Source organism: Chroicocephalus ridibundus, chromosome 8 (assembly GCF_963924245.1).
Source record: "Chroicocephalus ridibundus chromosome 8, bChrRid1.1, whole genome shotgun sequence".
NCBI lineage: Eukaryota > Metazoa > Chordata > Aves > Charadriiformes > Laridae > Chroicocephalus > Chroicocephalus ridibundus.
Window position 1 is genome coordinate 48,981,190 of NC_086291.1, and position 21,543 is coordinate 49,002,732.

Sequence of the window (21,543 nt, forward strand, 5' to 3'; positions counted from 1 at the left end):
GGGTGATCCGAAGCGCGGGCAGTGGAGTCTGGGCATTCGCTCGCTAGACAGTGAACGCGGCGCAGGGCGTGCCGGGAAGGCAGAGTCTTCCTGCGGGGCAGCCATCTTGTTCTCCTCGCCAGGGCCGAGCTGAGGGGCGCCGAAGGATGAAGGGGTTCCCGGTGGTTGCGCGCTCCCTCTCGGTGAGTGCGACCCGGAAGCGTCGTGTGTGGTGGGGGAGAGGCACAGAACAGCGGCGGCAGCAGTTGTCTGGGTCCCGGCGGCTGCGGGCGAGCCTGACCTCGGCCAGTCCCGAGGCGGCGAGCCGGGCTGGGGGGCAGCGGTGGGCGGGCGGGCGAGCGCGCGGGCTGTGTTCGTGCCTGTGGGGCTGTCAGCGAGGGGCATGAGTGGGGGCCAGGGCCGGGGTCGAGCCGGCCGGGCGGACGGCGGAGCGGGGCTATGGGGCTGAAGGTCAGACAGGCCGCGGGCCGGGCCCGGGGCGGCCTGGGCGCAGCTCCGCGTCTGCGAGCTCCTGCCGGGGCGAGATGCTCCCCGGGGGCTTCCATGAGGCCCCTCCCGGCAGCGGCCGACGAGGCAGGTCTGCCTGTACGGCCGGAGAGGGGAGGAGCGATCTCCCAGGGGGCCCTTTATCGCTGGGGAGACTTTAGCTGCTTGTGGCAAGGTGGTGCCCTTGGCAAGCGGGGCTCGGCTTGCCCGGGGCCGTGGAGGGGGCAGAGGTCTTGTTCTGCTGCTAAAAAGCTCCGTGAGTCGGCGGACAGCTGGAATATAGTTTGCGTTAGGTTTCTGCTGGAAATGCTCTCTCGAGTGGGATGGTGTCTTCTGAGTCACAGTATGTTTATAAGTCAGCTTTAGACATGCAGTAGAAATTCATAAATAAGGAGGCTTAAAGGTTAAAATTAGGTGTCTTAAATTAGTGGTGGTGGAAGAAAGGAGTTTTTCCTAGACTGATACATTGAACGGAGTCTGTGGCAAATCAAGGGGAATTATGTCATTGGTGTCCCTACTACTGAATGCAGTGGTGTTTCTGTCACTCGTTTTTTGCTTTGAGATGTATGGGAATGAAGTTACTTTTTTAATACGAAGAGTAATAAATAAATTTATTTGGCAAGTATAAAAAACTTCCAAAAAGGTGGAAAGGAATAACATTTTAGATTCAAAAATCAATAATCTTGTCATTTCTGTTGCCAGCTATGGAAAGGAAGGCTCTTGCAATGTTCACCTCTTCAATTTGAAGGCCTGTTTCTGGTTATTAACTGTGCAGTTTGGGGACTTGCATAGGTGTCCTCTTTGTGTGCAGCAGTCAGTGTAGACAGGTTGGTGTTCTCAGAGGTGACTCTTTAGGAGTTGAACTGCTTAGATCTGATAAATTAGAAAGTTATCTCCAAAGCTGTGTTCTGCATATGTGGATTGCCGTAGCTGTTTGTTAATTGCTATACGTTGGTCCTACAGACTATATAGTCCACTGTACAACCGCAAAGGGGAGGGGGGGGGAAGCTTTTTTACAGTGCTATTTCTTGAACTTCAGAGACCTCAGGTAAGTCATTGCATAGGTTCCAACAGTGATGTAAAAAACGATGAGAGGAATTAGAAGGGAATCACCGTTTTTACTTTGGAGCTGGAAGTTGCTCCTTGTCTTTCGGCTTTAAATTAGTTGCTTTTTCACTATGTAATGGAGTATGTGATGAACTAATTCAGGAAATCCATTCTCTTATGCTTTCTCCTGTAGAAGAGACTTTACTCACTTAAGGTTGCTCCTAAAGTTGCAACCTCAGCAACTGCAGAACGAGTGAAGTTATCTCCAGAGTCTGAGGATCTTGAGGTCAGTATGAATACTGGTATTTTTTTCTTTCTCCTTTTTATTTATCTTTTAAAGCTCAATCAAAGCACAACTCTTGACAGTACTTCCAGTGGATGACTTAACTAAATTTTTTCTTTTTTTAATACAGATAACAAAACTACCAAATGGCTTAATTATTGCGTCTCTGGAAAATTTTTGTCCAGCTTCAAGAATTGGTGTGTTTATTAAAGCAGGCAGCAGATATGAAACCGCTAGTAACTTGGGAACTGCTCACTTGCTTCGTCTTGCATCTAATTTGGTAGGTGTTTATTCTCTTTGTTATTATGTTGGCAGTAGATGAGATGGTGGAAGGTTTATGATTGCAAAGAGAAACAATATGGTAAAACTTAATGTAAGAGATCTTATAATGTAGAAAACAATGTACATTGATTCTTGGTTATCTGGTTCAAGTGCAGAAGAAACTACATTACTTTCTGGAAGACAAACAGTGATATTTATTTAGAGTTATGCTCTCCGGTGGTGTCTTAAAGTATACACATATAAAATATATCTATATGAAGCTATGCGCATAATCCATGTTATTTAAGCTGCAGTAAAAGTTAATTTGGGTGGCTGATACAAACTCAATTTTGTGCGTGTAATATTTCTGAATAGTTTTTCTTACTACTGCTGACAAGATATTTTATGCTCCTTGTTTTCCCTTCGTCTTTTATGGCTAGCTTCAGTTATACAAGATGCTGTGGAGGCAGATATGTATCAGCGGGTTCAAAAAAGAATCAAACTCATTGATAGCAGGTCGTTAAACAGTTGCTAATAGGAGTAACTCCTGTAGGTATTGCAGGAATACCATTGAATGGGTTGTGGGATGTTATATTTAAATAGCCTCGTCTGTTGCTGCTGTCAGGTACAGGACGTTGGGCTAGAAGTCCCATGGGCTTCACCCACTGTGGCCGTTCCCATTTTTCCTGTTTATCTCCATCGCTGTCAGGCTGTAGCTGCAGATGGAAACATGGCCTCTCTCATGCACCAGCCAGGCTGTGACAGTTAGAGCCATCCAGTGCCACTGACACGCTTTTGACTGCTGTTGCATGGGCTTAATCCACATCAGTTTCAGGCAGGAAAAAAACGCCCACAACATCCCAGCTGCTTATTACCTCCTTCCCAACTGCTGCCCAATGTTGCTTTCCCCAGAGAGCTGTCAGCGTAATAGTGTGTATATGCATTTCTTGCCCTGGTTTTGTCAAGCTTATCAAATTCAAAGAATCCTATTAAATGTTCAAGCAAACCGGGATCATTCTAGAATGGGGCTGGTGAGCAAATATGTGCGCAATTATGGTGGAAAATCAGAGAGGACGATAGAAATGACTGGGAGTAGGGATGCAGTAAGCTGGCTCAACTTTTCAAAATGACTTCTGTATAAATGAATAAACAGATACTTGTTTCAGTTTTGCCTGAGCACTGAACAACCTCAGGCAAATCTGTTCTTAAAATAGCTGGAATTTTAATTTGCACTTTTTCCTTTTTTTTTTTTTTTTTTTTTTCCCCCCTTTAAATAGACTACTAAAGGAGCATCTTCTTTCCGGATTACTCGTGGCATTGAAGCTGTTGGGGGTAGCCTGAGGTTTGTAACCACATACAAAGATAATCTGTCTTGGTAAAACACAAACAAGCTGTATGACTAAAGGAAACTTAAAACAGTAAGCATAGCTATATGTAGGCGGATAAGCTCAGCGTGGTGAGGGTATTTGAATAGTGAACATTGACAAGGAACGTCTTTTGTACTTCTTGTTCTATTAAGGTTCAAGAGTGTACCCATGACTGGTATTTTACAAACACCTTTCAGTTAACAAAATATAAATGTTGTGTACCTGGAAGAAACATAATTTGTCCAGAAAGCTTAATGTTCTTTCTGCCTTTTCAGGCTTTGAGATTAAACTTCCTGAAGTCAGAATTTTTTTTTTTTTCCTCCATCTTTTGTGAATGGATAGCGCTGATCACACTGCAATTTTGGGAACAATTCAGACAGTAGTTGGCTTTCATGATTTGAGAGTTTAAAGCCTAGAAAACAAGCCTAAGAGAAATAGAAGAGGGATCTCACTGTACCTGCTTTGTTGCAATATATCTTGAAATAGTCCAATAAGATTGTTTTATATAGAATTTGGTTAAAAGCAGTGTTTTGTATGATTTAAGACTCTACCCTTTTTTTGTTCCTGTTAATCACAAATATGTTGAAGCAAGTGGAAAAGACCAACTATGTTTTCCGCCCAAACAGAATAATTTCTAAATTGGCTTGTAATACATACACACACTATTATTCAAGTTTTGCTATTCAGTCTTTTTTGTTGTTTTACCTTGAATTATCAGGGTATCTTAAATTCTGATGGTCACAATACACTTGTTATTACTTGAATACTTAAGATAGGAGTTTTAGTTATGTCTGTTTCTGTTGCGTGTGTATTATCACTCCTTTAAGCAGTCATCTCAAGCAGATTTAAGGTTAGCTGGGTATTCCAGTCAATATCTTGCTGACGAATTCAATCAATGGGGAATATGTGTGAAAATCTAATTCTATGTTCTCTGCTGAAATGGATTTTGTATTTTTTTTCTCATTTAGTGTGTACTCAACAAGAGAGAAAATGACTTACTCTGTTGAATGCCTGCGTGACTACGTGTAGGTATTTAGATATGCTGTAAACTGAATTATTGCTTTCTTTACAAACTGTTCTGCAGTAAAGTAGAGACCTATCATTTTACAGGGTAGGAGTAATACCTATTTTCATGTCTGAAGTTAACCAATAAATTACTGTATTAATCTTCAGCTTCTGTATCATGTTACTGAGCATACAAATACTATGGAATTGAAGTTGAATTCTTATACTGTCTACAGCAGTGCTCATAACTACTCTGGCTCAAGTGATATATTTTGTTGTTAGTGTGTTACTTACAGATTAGTTTAAATTGCTTTGAACTTCAAAAGAAATACATGATACTTCTGTTGCATTTAATGCCTCTGTTACTTTTTTTACCTAGCGACACAGTAATGGAGTACCTTCTTAATGTTACCACGGCATCAGAGTTCAGACCATGGGAAGTAGCTGATCTTCAGCCACGATTAAAAGTTGACAAAGCAATCGCATTTCAGAATCCTCAAGTTGGTAAGTGTGTTTTCTGATCTGCTGCATGTGCTTCATGGGAGTTTCTTCAAAATTAAAAACCTTGGAAAAAAAAAACAGTTTCCCTTTTGCACTGTCACATGACCATTTCATTTTTCAGCTTTTTCCTGTTAATAGGTATGGTCTTTCTGTTGTTATGGAACTTTGGAACTTTTTTTTTATAAATCCAGATGTTTTTCCAGCCTGTCCATAACAATGTTTAGCAAATACTGTGCTGAAAACAACTTACACCATTCTCCTTGACAGCTTTCATTTTACCTTTTTAATTTTTTTGAAGTACAACCAAAGAACATGCAATTCATGATTGTTGTTGGCAATATATTTGCAGCAGCTTGTGTTCTGAGAACAATATTTAGGTATTACTCATCGATGTGGAAACAGTATTCTACAAAAGACTTCTTGAATTTGTATGGTTATTTTGGTGTAAAATAATATGTATTTTCATTACACTGAAAATGGATTCCAGTTTTAGGTTTATAAATTTAGGTTTCTGGATTTAAAAACAAACAAAAAACCAACAAAAAACCACAAAGCCTCAGCCAAATCAAGCCTATTCCAGTATATCTTGTATTAGTTAACTCTAATCATCCAAGTTCACCCAGGTAGTTCTGCACGATAAACATCATTTATGCTACTCTGTGAAGCGTGCTCACCTTCATAACCCATTAAAGGTGACACTGCAATGTTGGGCTTTGTAAAATCTTTGGCTTATATTGAAGCACTAATATTTTTTTAAATCAGAATCAAGAACAATCTTTGTTTTTTAAACTTGTGTCAACTACAGGTTGGTTTCTTAGTAATTTCATATTTTCAGTTACAGTTATGTTCAGAATCAGAACTATGAAGAAATGAGTGTCATCTTTCTCTTGAGAATATTTTGAGACTATCAAACAGGAATGAGTAGAATGCTATTGGATGCAAGAAAAAACTAATGAGAAGGGAATTGAAGACACTAGCATCCTTCACCAGAACAGGGAGGGAGATGAGATATCACACAAAGCTACAAATAGTATTATAAACAGCCTGTTCTTTCTCAAGCTCAAGAAGGGGTGCATACAGTAAAGATGATGATTCTGAAACTAATTAAAAGGATGTTGGGGCTTGTTGTTGTTTTCTACTGCTCCCCCTCTCCCACACAGTGACTGCATTTATAGCTTGCTGTTGAGGCCAAAAAGTCTTGAGCATATGCAAGTTATTAGATTTTTTTTTTTTTTCAAATAAGTTACAAAAGAATAGAAGCCCTCAGACCAGATTCTGTTGCCTAAGGATTTGGATGAAACTTCTATGTGTATTGGATTATTCCAGACCTGCTTTTGCAGATTTTGTAGTCCTTCAAGTGGACTACAGCTCTGTTTCACTGGGGTAACATTTAGTTTCATTCATAATCATATCTTTGTTAGAAGTGGCTCTTACATTAACCGTCATTGCTGAAACTTTGTTCCTCTTAGGAGTGCTGGAAAACTTGCATGCTGCAGCTTATAAGAATGCTCTGGCAAACCCCTTATATTGTCCAGATTACACAATTGGAAAAATTACTTCTGAGCAGGTACGTTTGTTTGTGTTGTGTTATAAATCTGTTTCAGTTTCTTTATCAAGGCTAGATGAGAGAGAAAATAAATTTATAAATATACAGTCAGTATTTACTATCATATTAGTATCATATTAAAATAATTTGTTTCTATGCAGCTTTTACTACTGGATACAGAACTCACGTTCATGTTTAGAGAGGTGGTTGATGTCAGTGGGTTTTTGTTGATAGGAAGACTGTCAATGAAATGCAAGTCTTCTTGTATAAAAGGGTTTTGTAGTTGTCACTGAAGAATCCGTAAAATGCTATTCTGTAGACAGTTCCTTTTGGAAGCATTGGAGTTTGCTGCGTTAAGAAGTATAAGGCTGAACAGTGGATGTCAGAAACACATTTGCCGTTCTTTATACAAAATACCCTAACGTGAATTTGCTGTTGCAGCTTCACCATTTTGTACAGAACAATTTCACCAGTGCGAGAATGGCTCTTGTAGGAATAGGTATGTATGTTCTTTAATGGATGCTGCAATTCATAAGGGAAAATTACTGTAGAGGTTTGAGTTCTCTGTAGAAGTAAAATGTTACAGTACACTTAAAACACTTTTATGTAACTGCTGTAGCTTTTCAGTGCCATTATGTTACTTGGAATAAACTATTGTATTGCAGGTGTAAAGCACTCTGACTTAAAGCAAGTTGCAGAGCACTTTCTAAATATCCGAAGTGGAGCTGGTATTTCGAGTGCAAAGGCTGTCTATCGAGGGGGTAAGTATGTTTCTTGTATTTGTTCTGAATGACTGATTTTCTGTTTATTATAAATATACTATTACTAAAATTTGCAACTGAAAACTGTACAGTTGTACTAAATGCTGTACATGGAAAGTGACAGTTCAGAGGCATCTCCCATCTAAATAAGCAGAGGCTTACTCCCCACCATGGAAACTTCTGGGATAAAACTGAACTCATACGTCCAACAAAGCTTTACCTGCAAGATCATTTATTCCATAAAGTGAAAAGCAAGCTGGTATATGGTTTCTTTTGTCATTTTTGGGAAGATTTCCTTAAGAATAGAGTATGGACTATCTAGAAGTGGTGGTAGGCTTTCTTTTTAGGGAAGATCTGTTACAATGTCATAAGTCTTTCATTAAAAACAAAGCAATGCTTAGCTCTTTCAGAGCAGTATCTTGTACTAATACCAATAGTTATTCTTTAATTGGCGTATCGAATCACTCTGTAAATAGATGGGGGAAAAAAGTTTCCAACATTTAATATTTGACTGGAATAACTTCAGTTTCTATAAAACAGGATAAATATTACTATGAACAGAAGGTATGCTACTTTTCTGGATATTTGTTGCCTGGAGACTTACTGAGTTTTATCATCATTTATTGTTTTATGGTTTTATGGTCAAATAAGGCATAGTAAGGTACTTGGTTTTGTGATTGCAAGAAAATTTTTGAACGTGAAGGTCTTATTAAAATGACCTACAGCCTATTAATAGCTTCTTGCTGTCTTCCTGAGTGGACATGCAGTAACTTCACAGCCTGGGTCCTCTCTGAAGCTAACTCCCGGCTAGAAATGTTTCCTTTCCATACCTCTGAATGTACAGTAATTTCTAACAGAACACTGCATTACCTTTTATTCTGTTACTGTATTTTTAGGAGAAATCAGAGAGCAGAATGGTGATAGCCTTGTCCATGCTGCTATCGTAACAGAAGGAGCTGCTGTTGGAAGTGAAGAAGCAAACGCGTTCAGTGTTCTCCAGCATGTTTTAGGTGCTGGACCCCTTATCAAGAGGGGAAGCAATGTTACCAGCAAATTGTCCCAGGGTATTGCTAAAGCAACTACCCAGCCATTTGATGTAAGTTCAAAGGGATGCTGTACTCTAGTATTTTAAGTAAAATGCATGTTACCCTTTGAGAGATTACTACCTCCAGTTAGGATCTCAGTTAGTTCATTCTTGCACAAGTTAACAATATTTCAGAGAAGGCCTTCCAATCTGATCTTTCCTCTGCATGGTGGGAGTTTAGCTTCCTGAATTACAGTATTGTAGATCCTAGTAGTTTTCCTGTGCTTCATGCTGAGCTGTTCTGATACTTGAAACAGTTGCTGATGATGTTTGTTTTGCAGGCTTCCGCATTTAATGTTAATTACTCTGATTCTGGGCTCTTTGGGGTTTATACCATATCCCAGGCTCCAAATGCTGGGGAGGTGAGTTGCTGATTAGAACTTAAGTATTAAAAACATAACCCACAAACTAGTGTTTTGATTTGAGATTGTGACTAATTAATCTAAAAAAAAGTTGATTCATCTAGAAGAGTCAATTCATCTGGTTTCTTTTATAAGAATGCTGCATGTTCGGTTATGACATAGCTCTGTAAGTTGGGAATGAGACTTGCTTTCTGGGAAGTACAAATACCTAATACAAACTAGAGCTAGTAAAATACCTTGAATTGCTGACTGTAACTGCTGATTTACGTGTATAAGCCTAGGCATAGCGTGAGGGATGTGCTGGCTCTTGAAGCTGGCAGAACTGAATACTCTCATGAAAAACGGTGAGACCATACTAATTAATGTGATGATGCCATTTAAATCCGCACTGTTTGTTGTGTCTCACTTTGGCATTTATTACAGTGTTTTTAGTTTTGTTATAAAGCTGTTCAGAATTCAGTTCAGGCAGACAATCCTGGCACTCTCAAACTGCTCTCCCCTGAAGTTTCTGTCAGATAATAAGAAAGAACATGTTGAAATTTAATGTGGGAAGAAGTCTTAAATGATTTAATTTTCCTCAGGTAATTAAAGCTGCTTTGAACCAGATAAAGGCAGTTGCTCAGGGTAGCATCACCGATGACGATGTCAAAAAGGCAAAGTAAGTGTGCAAAGACAAAAATGGTGTGTGTTGTAAAGAGAAGTTTCTTAACATGTAGCTACTTGTCAAACACTTAAGACTATTCCATACAGCAAAGTTTATCGTTGTCCTGTAATTATTTCCATGGGGAACTGCTGGCTTTCCTGCATTAAACTGAAGCACTGTCAATACTCTTTTTTTCAAAGCTGCACTGATTCTCTGCTAGTGGTATTTCCTAATAGAAACTTGTTAGACAAGTGTTAATGTTTTCTGAAAACTCTTTTCAATGTAAGGAATTAGCAAGTATCAGCAGATGCTGTCATTTTAATCATACTGTGTAGTATTAAGACGTATTCAAATTGGAATCCTAAATTGCATTATTTAGGTAATTCCCTTTACAGTTGCACTGCAGCAATTCCCAAAACAATTACATCAAGCCATTTTCAGCATCTTCAAAGAATAGTAGTAATGAAGGTCTGCAAGTGTAAAGCACTGAATTAGTTATGTTACATCCCAAGTGCTTGAAATACATGCCCCTAGGAATATTTGAAACGGGTAAAATTTCTATTAGAGATGCAGTAATACCAACAAAGTTTGAGGGTTTCTAATTTATAAAGGGTCGTGCACATTAGTTGGTGATTGGTCTCAAAGCAGTGTTAAACTGCATTGAGCCTCTGAAACTCTAGTTGTGCAATACAACAATATAATACAAATTTACTCAAGTAGCAAAATTAAAATAGTCTGTTGTATACATAAAATACTTACAAGACTCCACATAAAGCTTGATTACACAAAACGTGATAACCTAGACATGATTGGCTCTGCCTTAGTCACTAGTAGCTAAATGGTGAATTCTGGACCTTTATATTTGGCATTATTAGTTTTGTGTTGTGAGTTTGTTTCGTTTTGTGCTGTTTGGGGGTTGTTTTTTTTTTTGTAACAAAGCTGTCTAGTATGAGGGTGTTACACACAGTGCTGTGGCTTTTTTTTTTTTTTTTCCGCGTTTCCCTTCTGGAGTGGTTTCATGTATTTTCTATAATGCCCTTTTTGCTTTAGTGACCCAAAAAAAAGAAAAACCTCAAAAAACAAATTCAAGGTCAGTGATATTTGCAGAATCTTGCAATGCAGTCAGAAATACTAAGCTATTTAGTCATAATCTATTGGAATAAGCCATTTTTTACCACCTTGACTTTTAAAAAATAATAAAAGAATAGCTTATAAAAATAAGACTTTCATACGTAGCAATGAGACTGCGTGAAACAGAAGAAGCAGTATAAACTTGCTGTCTTTTAACAGAACATGGAACTATTTATTGCACAAGGAGCCTAACCATTTACATTCATTGCTTCTTTGTTGCTTACGACAAAATTGCTCTGCATACATCTGTTCTTGATTAGAAACTGGAATAAATTTTAAACCTAATCTTTAAACTTGATAGATTAGCTTGTCTAATTCCTGGGGTTACCTGCATTAGTTACTTCAAACAGAAACAAATTCTGAACTAGAGATCGTCTGACTGTGCAGGGTGGCTGATCATTCCAAGGCAGTAGGGTAGGTGTTCAAGTACCCTGTCATTGTCATGCTTAGTCTATTTGTGGTGCCTCTTCTCTAACTACAGAACCCTTCCATACTTGAAAATACTTCAAAATGGAGAGGAATCTTGAAAACTTAAAAAGCACCAAAAACTCATTGTACGGGGCGGTGGGAAAGGTAATAACAGGACTTAGATGCTCACTCAGCCTTAATGCTTTGTTTGATGGCAGAAATCAGCTGAAAGCCACCTATTTGATGTCAGTGGAGACTGCAGAAGGGTTACTGAATGAAATTGGCTCCGAGTCACTGGTTTCTGGCACACACACATCACCATCTGTTGTTGCTCAAAAAATCGACTCTGTAGCCACTGCTGATGTTGTGAATGTAAGTATGTGTCGGCATCTACAGGTGTTCCTTAATCACAGTGTAAGGTTGTTTTTGTACAAAACTGGTGCTCATTTGTGCATGTTTGTAAACACACACGTATACTATCTTCAAAAAAAGCAACTCACTCACAAATCCCAGCTGGCTATCTTTTGATGTCTTCACTTACTTTATTAACAGAAGACCCTTTAATCCTTTACACTGGAAAACTAGTATAGCTGAGTATGTGAAATTCTTGTCCACTTCACTTAAATTTACCAAAACCACCAGTTAGTATTCATGGAAAAGTTGATATTAGTTACAGTGCAGGCACTTGTGTGTCAAGGCTTTTAGGATTCTTGAGTCTAGAATATTTAGTGTGCTTAATGATAAATTAACATAACTGCATTGCTCTTCCGAATTATCACGTTACTTATACTTGAAGCAAACTTCATACAGAAATCCATCAGTAAGAGAAATTCTAACATAGAAAACTTGTTTTTTCACAGTCACCAGTAATTTGTGTTGCAGTAGCAACTAGCAATAGATTTAGTAGTAAGGAGAGATCCACTGTATCTTGTGGTCTAATAATTATTCTAGGAATAACCATTTTCAAAGAATTTATGCCTTTTATATCTGACTGTCATTCTGACGTTTCTGTTTAGATTATAAAGTAACAAGGAACTGGATTAGAAGTAAGGAAGTTTAGACAGCAAAAGGAAAATTATTTATGTCATGTACTATAGTATTGTTGGGACTCGTTTGTTTTAGTAACTTGAAGCTGAGGCTATGAGCAGCAAGATAAACTGTGTTGTAGTGAATATTTCCTTATATCCATATTTCTGATTTATTTTCAGGCTGCAAAGAAGTTTGTCAATGGGAAGAAATCAATGGCAGCTAGTGGGGATTTGGGAAATACTCCTTTTCTTGATGAGTTGTAAAAGCAAAACTGGGATGCGGATTCAAGATGGACCTGAGCTCTAAGTCACCTATGTTCTAAATAAATTACTACTAACTTGTTATTTATGAATTCATTTCTTTCAGAAATTTAATCTGGAGTAATTGTGGGCTTGCACTCATCAAATAAAGTGCTGAGTTCATACATTTTGTGTTTAGTTTTTTCCACTGAAAATGGTGTCTAATACTGATAAGTCTGGCTCCCTACACTGAAAGTAAAACCACAGTGAGAAAATAAGGTGACTTTTAGTTGATGTGAAAAATAGGTATATCGAAAATCATCACTGTGATGCAGACAAATACTGTAATTGCCACTAGTTGTCCATGTATTCTTGTATGTTCAGGAAAAGTTTTTGATAAACTGAATGTGCCGTCCTTATATCAAGTAAATGAACAACTTACCTTCAAGCAATGATGAATATATTAGACTTCCTTAGAGCTGGCGACTACTTGTCCGGGACTAGCAGAGGCGGCGTTTCTGAATGTCTTCTCCACAAGTAGCATTGATAGACATCTTTGAGGGCAGGGAGGGCATGGCTGAAACAGCTTTATATAGCTAATATATCATTTCAAATATCTTGGGACGCTTGGATATTTTTTTTTTTTTGAAGTCTAGGCATATATTAAAAGAAAATAGATACAATGCAACTTCAGAAATACAGGTTTTGAAGAAGTCATGTTTTGAGCTATTCTGAAACAACAGTAAGTTCTTCCAGATAGGATGTATCTGATGCAGAAGGGCAGGGGGAAGTGGAACTGGTCTCGTTTTCCATAGCCCAATATGAAGGGGGTTTAAGATCACGAGCATCAAATTTAGGATTGTACAATGCATCAACAAAATTGTGAAGTACAACATCACAACCAGTGTCTGTGCCTACTCTCAGTGTCTGGCGTATATCAGATATTGATGGTAATTTCTGTGTGAACTCACAACAGTATGACTGGGAAGATTTATACTGAAAAGTTTCCAAGTCTGCATCATCATCGCTACTGGACGTGGTGGTGTCTTCATCCTCAGTATCTTCACGTGTGCTGAAAATACACAGCATGGTATTACTTCACCATAGCCATTTAGTTAACTACTCATACAGTCTTAAGTGTTTCTGCAAATATTTGTTTTAAAGGCAAGTTCATTATTTCTGGAGCTTCTCTAATAGCAAACTAATCCATGGTCCTTTGCACACTGTTTCCTTTGGACTCTAAAGTAAGAGCTAAGTTGAAATTTGGTTAACAGAAAAGCAAGCTATCTTTTTTCTGCTCTTTCAGAATAGCAAATAATTTGATTTATTTAAACATAAGCTTTCAGGTTTAATCACTTGGAAAGCCCCTTGCTGCGTGAGCTTCCTTTCTGCTGTTCTAGCCTAATTATCTCCTTTTAATACTTCTGTTCCTTCCCCTTCCTCTGAGGTTTCGTTTCTATTAAAACTTTGTGCCTCAGGAAAACTTGTAACTACCTTATATCCCATCTAGATTAATTACACTGGCTATACGAGCCACCTTTAGGATTGGGAGCAATATATTTTTAAAAGTTTCTGTATGGAGTTGCTCTCACAAGAAGAGTTTATTTTTCCTGAAGTTTAATTTTAAAAGTCATAATCATTAACCACTGTCAGTAGTTAGACTGATGAAGAAACTGATAAGCTTTTTACATGGTTATAGCAAGACTTCCGTCTTGGTATCATCAGCTACTTGCAATTGTCTACATCCTTGGCTACTATGAATCAGCATGGCCTCTTGGACTTCAGTGGCGTTATTGCCAGCCAGACTTGGTATCGTCTCTGGGGAGGTGGGAAGGGGCCTATCTAAAATTAATGCTTGTCCTGATCCTGTCTTCACTATAACTGGGAAAGTAAACTTTTATTTTGGTATTTGTTCATTTCAAATCACAGTTTTCTATTTCATAAAAATAAATGAAAGTAAATCCTCAGACTAACATCCTAAAATGAAAAAGTTATTACACTATTTCTTGTTCCTTGCTAGAATAATAACCAAGGTGTGAAATTCTAGTTATGTACAATACTTATTTCTTACTCTGCTGTCATCACAGAAAGCTTTACTTCAGGAATTAATTCAACAGCCTTTTGCCAGTGTTGAGGTACTTCAACAAAATCTCTGTAAACTCTGATTTGTAGAGTAGTTCCTATAGGAATATTGTGCAGGAGTTGCTTAAGCTCTCACGGAGTCCATCCTAAAATGTTAGTATGTCCAATTTTTATTAGAACATCACCTGCCAAGGAAGAAAATGGACAGTAATCAGTTTAAAAGAATTTTTCAAAATTTTTTAATGTTCGTATTACAAAATATGTAGTCTTAACCACTATACCTCTACATTTTTATGTAAAAGCATGTGCTTAGCAGCTCTTCTAACCAACTAGATGCAATTTTGTTTTTGCTTTCATTTTTAATTGAAGTTTTTTTAGCTCTGCTAACAACTAACTTATTCACAACACTAAGGAAAGCTGAAGTTCACTTACTTTGGGATTTTTTTGAATGAATGTGCTAGCCTTTAGATTGCCTATTCACTGCTGCCTTCCATTTCTGTGGGGTTTTTTAGGCAAGGTAAAGGTGAATACTCAGATAAGGACCACGATTTGGGATCGGACTCCAGCAAGGTTGAGTTGAGGTTACATAGCTGCACTCCTAACAGTTCTGCTGGCATTTTTTCCACTGCGTCCCTGTACTATTCCACAGCTGGAATACCCTGTCTATACATATCTGCTGCCTACCTTTGTGTGTCACCTTGCTGTGCATCTGTTGATATGGAAACAAGCCTACCCCTTCCTCCACAGCAGCTAAGTTTACCTAGGTGGATGCTGGAGAATCTGTGTAACAGCTGTGTCACCTTGTGTTTGTCTGGGCCTCTGGAGGATTCCAGGGTGTGACTCTCCACAGTGGCTGGTGCCTGTCCCTCCCCTCTGAGAACAACCAACACGGGGACGCATTGCTGCACAGTGTCAGGCAAGGCTGGGGGAAAAGCAGGAGATGACTGCAAGAGCTGGCACAGAATCTGACTGAAGAATTCCAGCAGAAAGTGGTGGTGATGTTTTGTTTGTTTGTTAGTATGTTTTAAGGGATAAGGCTGCAAATAATATTCTTACTACCCACTGTCAGTGGGAAGCACTGGGCTGCAGTTTTTCAAAAAACAGTACTGCATCCAAGAACAACAGAGTGCAGAAGGCACAGTACCTCGATATGCCATGGGGTACAACACAATGGGCTTCGAGGGGTTGGGGGGAGCTGCAATTACTGGATAAACCTGTAATTTTGGAGACTGCAAAAGGCAAGCAGAATCCATCTGCAGCACACCACAGCTCTATCAGCAGCCTGGCAGAAACAGTTGCACAGAGGAGCAGTATCAGTAAACGTTATGTACTGAACTGCAACAGAACAGCATAGGGGATTTAAACAAGCAGTACAGCTGTCTGCTCTGTATTAGGCAGAGCACGGAGCCTCTCTCCATCTGCTCTATCTTCGTCTTAAACCTTTTGGGTTAAAAATGCCTGTAGCAAAAATTGTCAGGCTTTAAAACTGTTTACCTGAACTACTGACTACCATTTTGTCATTCACTTTTTCCACTAACTGCTCCTTCTACGCTACCATCATCACATCCTCTCTCCACTCTAGCTTATCACAAGATACTGGTTCTACTGGAGTGCAAACAAGAAGTTCTGGAACAAGTACCAGGATAGCAGATAACAAAAAAGCAACGGAAAACGTTTTACTAACAGTTTTATGTAAGTTCTTAGCCTCAAACAGAATGCTAAATCACCCAAATTACATGTTTCAAAATGCATAGACATAAATGTACTTATGCTTTTAAAATATCCGCAAGACACTCTTGGCTTTTAATAGGTTCTTTCAGAATTCTGGTTTTTTCTGCCTGTACTGTGCTGATAACACTGTTGTGGCAAGTCAAAGCCATCTCTGAACTGCAGACGTAGATAACTTTGCTCCTCTGCTCCAGCACCTAGAGTCTGAACCACCCAGCTTTTCAGTTCACTTATCAGTTTTGTGATTGAGTACCATTCAGTGGCCACTGAAGATCTATGTGGAGGTGACCTCTTGCACTATAAAGGTATTTTGAGGAAACACACGAACTAAGCAGCCCTGTTTCTTCTTGCTGGCAAGGAGAATAAGGCATGCGTACATACATGTGAGGTTGGTGAGTCTAACTGTAGGATTTTAAGTGCCTCCCACTACCTCTGTTAATTTCTCCCTCCTCCCCAAGTCAGCAGAATGGCACCAGCTCTTTCAAGCTATAAGCGGTAATAAAATTGTTCTTTTAGGTTCCAGTTTGAAATTGTACAGATAACACTCAGCTTACTTAGCTGAAAAAATAAGTCCATGAAGATAAAACCTAATTCACTGCAAGAAAAACTCCAAAGCAGTGCAATGTGCATCATCATTTTCTCAAGCCCCATGCTCTGTACATTGGTATTAGTGACACAGTAAGTGTGCTGCCTCTGGTATCATTAAGAGACAGAACTTCTATAAAATACAATCTTTTCTGCAAAACTTCACAGCTTTTGTCTTAAATACAAAGTTTTTGTAAGTTCATTCCAAGCATGAATTGAACAAATTTAGCTGTTTGCTTTTTTGGTGTCTGTGGAATGTGCTGAGTTAGATCCAGGTGCTCCATGAAGCACACTCAGATTGCTTCTTTTGGCTCCAAAAACTAAGATCAGCTACAAAGGGACAATGTTTGTTACCAGTCCTCAACCCCCTTTAAACTGTTCAATACTTGCTGCAGTAAATCAAATGCATCACATGCCATAAATTATTTGACTCCTTGTTCTTGTAGCCTTTATTGAAAATGCTTTAGGAGCTTGCCTTTTTCACATTGTTGCAAATAGAACTACTTCATTTCAGTGATTAATATTCTGTATATTTTACCTTATGGATGTAAAAAAAACCCACAAAATCAGTATCATATATATGCTTTTGTATACCATAGGGGTTTTTTTTAGGGAATAGATGAAAGCTATCAGTTCCTAAGATAATAAATAAAAAAAAAGTACTTGTTCAAATCCAAATCCAATTCTATTTTATGCTCATGATTTTTCCACCAATTTTTATACTTGGACCAACAGTCCAAAGCCTTGTCTAAAAAGAGGTTAAGAACTCCATTTGATGGTTTTTATTGCATCAAACAAGTAGGTCTTTTTTCCTAGTGCTTGGAATTCTAATTCTCTCTGAAAGGTGCGAGAATAAAGGACTGCCCAAATTATAAAGGCAATGCCGGGAAAATGGTTCTAATTTAAAGATATGATTTTTCAATATATAGCCAGTAAATTTCTAAATGACTTCATTACACTCAAGTCTTAGCTTCATAGATTTCTACGTTAGAGACAATTTAATAAATGGTAATAACATGGCATGCTATCGTCCCCAAACTGTAGTTCATCAGTCTAATGCAGTTGGTCTAGGGACCCATATGAAGCAGTCAAATTTGCACAGCTTTCAATTATAAGCTTTATATAGGAGTCTGATGTTCCACAAGAAACCTTAATAACTAGTAATAGTCTGTCGGTACTGATACGGCACATTTCAGGTTTAAAGCATTTAGCAAATGAACACCTGCATACATTGTCAGAGCACAGAGATCACTCCATTGCCGCTTCATAACTATTCTGTATAATAAAGAGAAATAAAAAGCAAACAATAAAGCAAATTAATTTCAAGCCTTCGGGAAGTTTTGTGTTACTTGTAGAGTGAAATTACTTGAACAACAATGCACTGAACAAAGAATGATATTATTCAAGTGAGTTGCTATATAAAGGTAATAGTCAAACTATTTTTGGACAAACCTGCTGATGAACAGGAAATCTGTTTTTGCAGGAGAACAATATATAGATTTAAATCTTGGTCTGATTATGAAACAGTCACCCATATCAGCTATTTTAAGATCACAAGTATTTCATTACAATGGAATGCTGGCACTGAGCTTTATACAGTTTGTGCTGGTTTCTTTTCTCTGTAATTTTAAATTGAGTTTCTTTTGATCTGTGTAAGTGTAAATAAATCAGAGACAGGCTCAAAGCATAAATGCAGAACAAGAATATTTTCAATGCTATTAAATTTGAATATCACTGTTGTTTCTTTTTACCTGGTTTGAGCTTTCCATCTTTAGCTGCAGAGCTTTTCTCAACAAGGCTTGTTATCTGGAGGTATGTCCCATTCTGTATGATTATGAGACCCAATCCTCTTCACTCATCCTAATATTTGCCTTCAATGCTGCAATCAGCATGTGCTGAGAGACGTTTTCCAGCGCTGGCAATTGCCCTTTGAAAAGTGAGAGGAAAATTTTACTTATTGAAAGTGTGATATCATTCTTCAGTAAAATGTTTAAGGAAACATTTGAGCAGGTGCTGTACCCACTTTTAATCGTCCATACAGTTAAGTGTCCCTCATCCTTAATTGCTTCTCTAGATAGTCATTGCCTGGTGAGTTGCTGCCAAAAAGCCATAATAGCAATACTTATAAAAAGTTAGTGTACTTCATAAACTAACTTTCTGCAAATAAATATATTGAAAGTAGTTTTTACTTAGGAACTTACTTCTTTAAAAGGCACACATTTTACCAAGAGAAAAAGCAATACTGCTGTTAAGTATTCATTACAAATGACGATATATTCAGGGAAGGTAGAGAACAGGGTACAGAATAACATAACAGAGGATTTGTCAGCTGTTAGGGACTTCAAGAAAAGATTTAATTCCTATAAAAAATTGATTTTTCAAATCAATATTTATAGAGGAGATTAATTTCTAAATTTCCAGCAGACTGGTTTCACACCCTACTGCTGACGTGAGGGAAGGGATTGTACTTGCCATATTTAGCACCTAGAGAAATAAAATACTCTTGAGCATCCGCTATCCATTAAAATGCATAATACAAGTAATACAATATAAATGACATTATCCCAGTGTCTCCACCAAGAAATATAATAGGTTAAGAAAGTAAATCCTCCATCTCTCAAGCCTGTTCTCCTCATCAAGAGCCAGGAAAAGTTAAGACTGTCACACAAGTGCTTGAGACTCCTAAAACAAACTGTATTCTGTTAAAAATTACTTTTTTGTCTCTGTTTTAAGATGCAGTCTCTAAATGTCACTTCTGACTATAGGGTAGCAATAATTTAACTGCTTGAGACCATGTCCAACAGTCTGGAATCACTTAAAGAAAATTCCCACCACTTTATCCCTCTTTAAAATACGGAAACTTGGTCATCTTTCCAATGGCTTCAAGTAAAGCTTTAGATCAGGCTCTAAATGACAGCACAGAATGTCTATAAAATGATTAAGATTGAAAGTATAGCAATGTGAATATTTGATTTGCCAGTTTGGCTGCTGAGAAGGAAGCAGGAATGGGTTTTTGGTTTGGTTTTTTTTTTTTTGCTTCCCAGTGAAAAATGCAGGATTTTTTTTTGTTGTTGTTGAGTAAAATATTACATTTCATTTGGATTAAATACTTTATTTTCATGGTCACGCAACAAAAGCAAAGGAAGACCCACTCTGGAACACACTTTCATGTCTTGATAGTTCTAAGAGGTTGGACGTCTGACCTGCTACTGTTTCTCTGGCTCACGAATTTATGCAAAGTGGAACAAGATCAGTCGAAGGAATTGAAACCTTTCCTATGGTATTCTGGGTCACTTTCCAAGAAACGTATGTTTCAATCTTTGTCAGGCAGAAGGGGGAACTGAATCGTAGTTTCCTACTTTCAGAACAAGTAATTAACTCCCAGGCCAATAAATGTAAACAGATGATATGAACTAAGGCTACTTTATATTATTTTCTAGCCAAAATTATTCAGCAAATTCCATTAAAATTCATGAGCAGTTGTAGGTCAGCAAATGATCAGAAGTGAAACAACAACCAAAAAAGCCACTAATAACAAATCTGGATAACTTTAATTAGAAGCCAGAATCCTGATTTTAAGCTTCTTATTGCATGAAGTTATCTTGCTGGACATGAGAGATTTAAAACCATGAAAGCTGTGACTAATCCAAAGCCTACAAAATATTTAGGAGGAATGCTAAGATTCACACTTTTAGATGAGGCTCTTGTCTTTCTGCTATACCTGATATCAGTCTAAATAGGCTCCAAGGAAGGTGGATTTTCTCCTTGTTCTATGTTACAGGAAGTTTAGACACTTGACAGAACTTACATTACAGTTCCCCTAACATTGTCCTGATTTTCTCTAAGGTCACCCTTCAATTCTGCACTTTCTGCAGGCAGCAGCATACTATCTCATTCAATCCTCTTCTGTACATCCTTTTCCTCTTGTCATCTGCCTATGATTCTGTTCAAACACTCAGGCTCAGGAGCAGGAATGCCTCTTGATACTAGGAAAATTTGGGGTGTTGGGGGCTCTGTGAAGAAGATAAACCGTCTGGTAGCACAAGGACCTAAAAAGGTTGAGATACTTAAATACAGGGCTGAAAGAATAGTGCTGGAGCAGCAGTGAGGAGGTGAAAATGAACAGAGGAAGAAATGACCAAGAGAGATGGAAACTCACTCTTAGTTTCATCCCCAACCACTGGCGAAGACTGTGTATGTTCCATCGAGTCCAGAGGAAGAGGTTTTTTTATGGATCCAAAACCCCTGGGCAGGCGTATCCTAGACAAGCCTTGTGGAAATGTGCTGCTGCTCCATGATGGCCTCTGGAGGAAGTCTACCAGCAGGTGAGGAGGCGACAACTCCTAGCAACTGCTTAGAACGCTGGGGCAGATGGGTTCTGATTCCCCCCCAGCACCATAACAGTAACGCAGGCATAGGGATATCTGGCGTTGGCCAGAGGAGGTGTCTGCATCTAGGGCAATGTTTCAGTCCAAGTGGAGTAATTAGATTTAGGCTGCCAGTCCGTCAATACCACAGCTCTGTCTGAGGCCCCAAAGCTTTCTGAGGAACCTATAGCTAGTGGTGTCCTCCCACATGGCATCCTTAGGCATGTACTCATCTCCTAATAAACCTCAGCAAGATTAAATAAGTGACCACACAGCCTGCAGGGTGTGAAGACTGGGTTCTGTCATTATTTCTGATTGCAGATTTGCGTGCCTATCAAAAGCCAATGAAAACCATGTCTTCCTTTTGTGTACCCTCTCCACTCCTCCTTCCTTTATTCCCTTTGCCATGAAGCTGAGTTATTTGAAGACAAACGCATTTTGAGGCAGACTTTTACATAATGCTTGTATTAAAAGCTATTTAAATACCACTTAAAGAGGGTTTATAGGGTAGTTGCAGATGATTCTTGGAAATAACTTCTTTTCAAGGCTGCTGGCTTCCCATTGTTAGTGCAATGTAATTTTTAAATCTTTTAAATAAAAAATCAATTGTCCCATTTCTTCCACACAC

The 21,543-nt window shown here is 38.4% G+C and overlaps 2 protein-coding genes across 2 annotated transcripts; one reads left to right on the forward strand and one right to left on the reverse strand.

Annotated features, from left to right (window-relative positions):
* Window positions 1–21: 21 nt before the first annotated feature.
* Window positions 22–12,340, forward strand: LOC134520207 (cytochrome b-c1 complex subunit 2, mitochondrial). The gene is made up of 14 exons (XM_063345283.1): window positions 22–182; window positions 1,727–1,819; window positions 1,947–2,096; window positions 3,355–3,419; window positions 4,413–4,469; window positions 4,829–4,953; window positions 6,420–6,517; window positions 6,938–6,995; window positions 7,162–7,257; window positions 8,154–8,353; window positions 8,623–8,703; window positions 9,285–9,361; window positions 11,104–11,257; window positions 12,094–12,340. The coding sequence occupies exons 1-14, from the start codon at window positions 147–149 to the stop codon at window positions 12,175–12,177; spliced, it is 1,374 nt and encodes a 457-aa protein (XP_063201353.1). The 5' UTR covers window positions 22–146; the 3' UTR covers window positions 12,178–12,340.
* A 64-nt stretch (window positions 12,341–12,404) lies between these two features.
* PDZD9 (PDZ domain containing 9) lies at window positions 12,405–20,433 on the reverse strand. Its single transcript, XM_063345133.1, is given in 4 exon segments — window positions 12,405–13,225; window positions 14,225–14,420; window positions 18,300–18,397; window positions 20,357–20,433. Coding segments are annotated over 4 exon segments (717 nt in total). The 3' UTR covers window positions 12,405–12,879.
* Between the last annotated feature and the right edge of the window lie 1,110 nt (window positions 20,434–21,543).

Coding starts and splice junctions, on each gene's coding strand:
- LOC134520207 (XM_063345283.1), top strand. CDS start 147: ATGAAGGGGTTCCCGGTGGTTGCGCGCTCCCTCTCG. Junction 9,362..11,103: donor GACGATGTCAAAAAGGCAAA/GTAAGTGTGCAA, acceptor GTTTGATGGCAG/AAATCAGCTGAAAGCCACCT. Junction 11,258..12,093: donor CCACTGCTGATGTTGTGAAT/GTAAGTATGTGT, acceptor ATTTATTTTCAG/GCTGCAAAGAAGTTTGTCAA.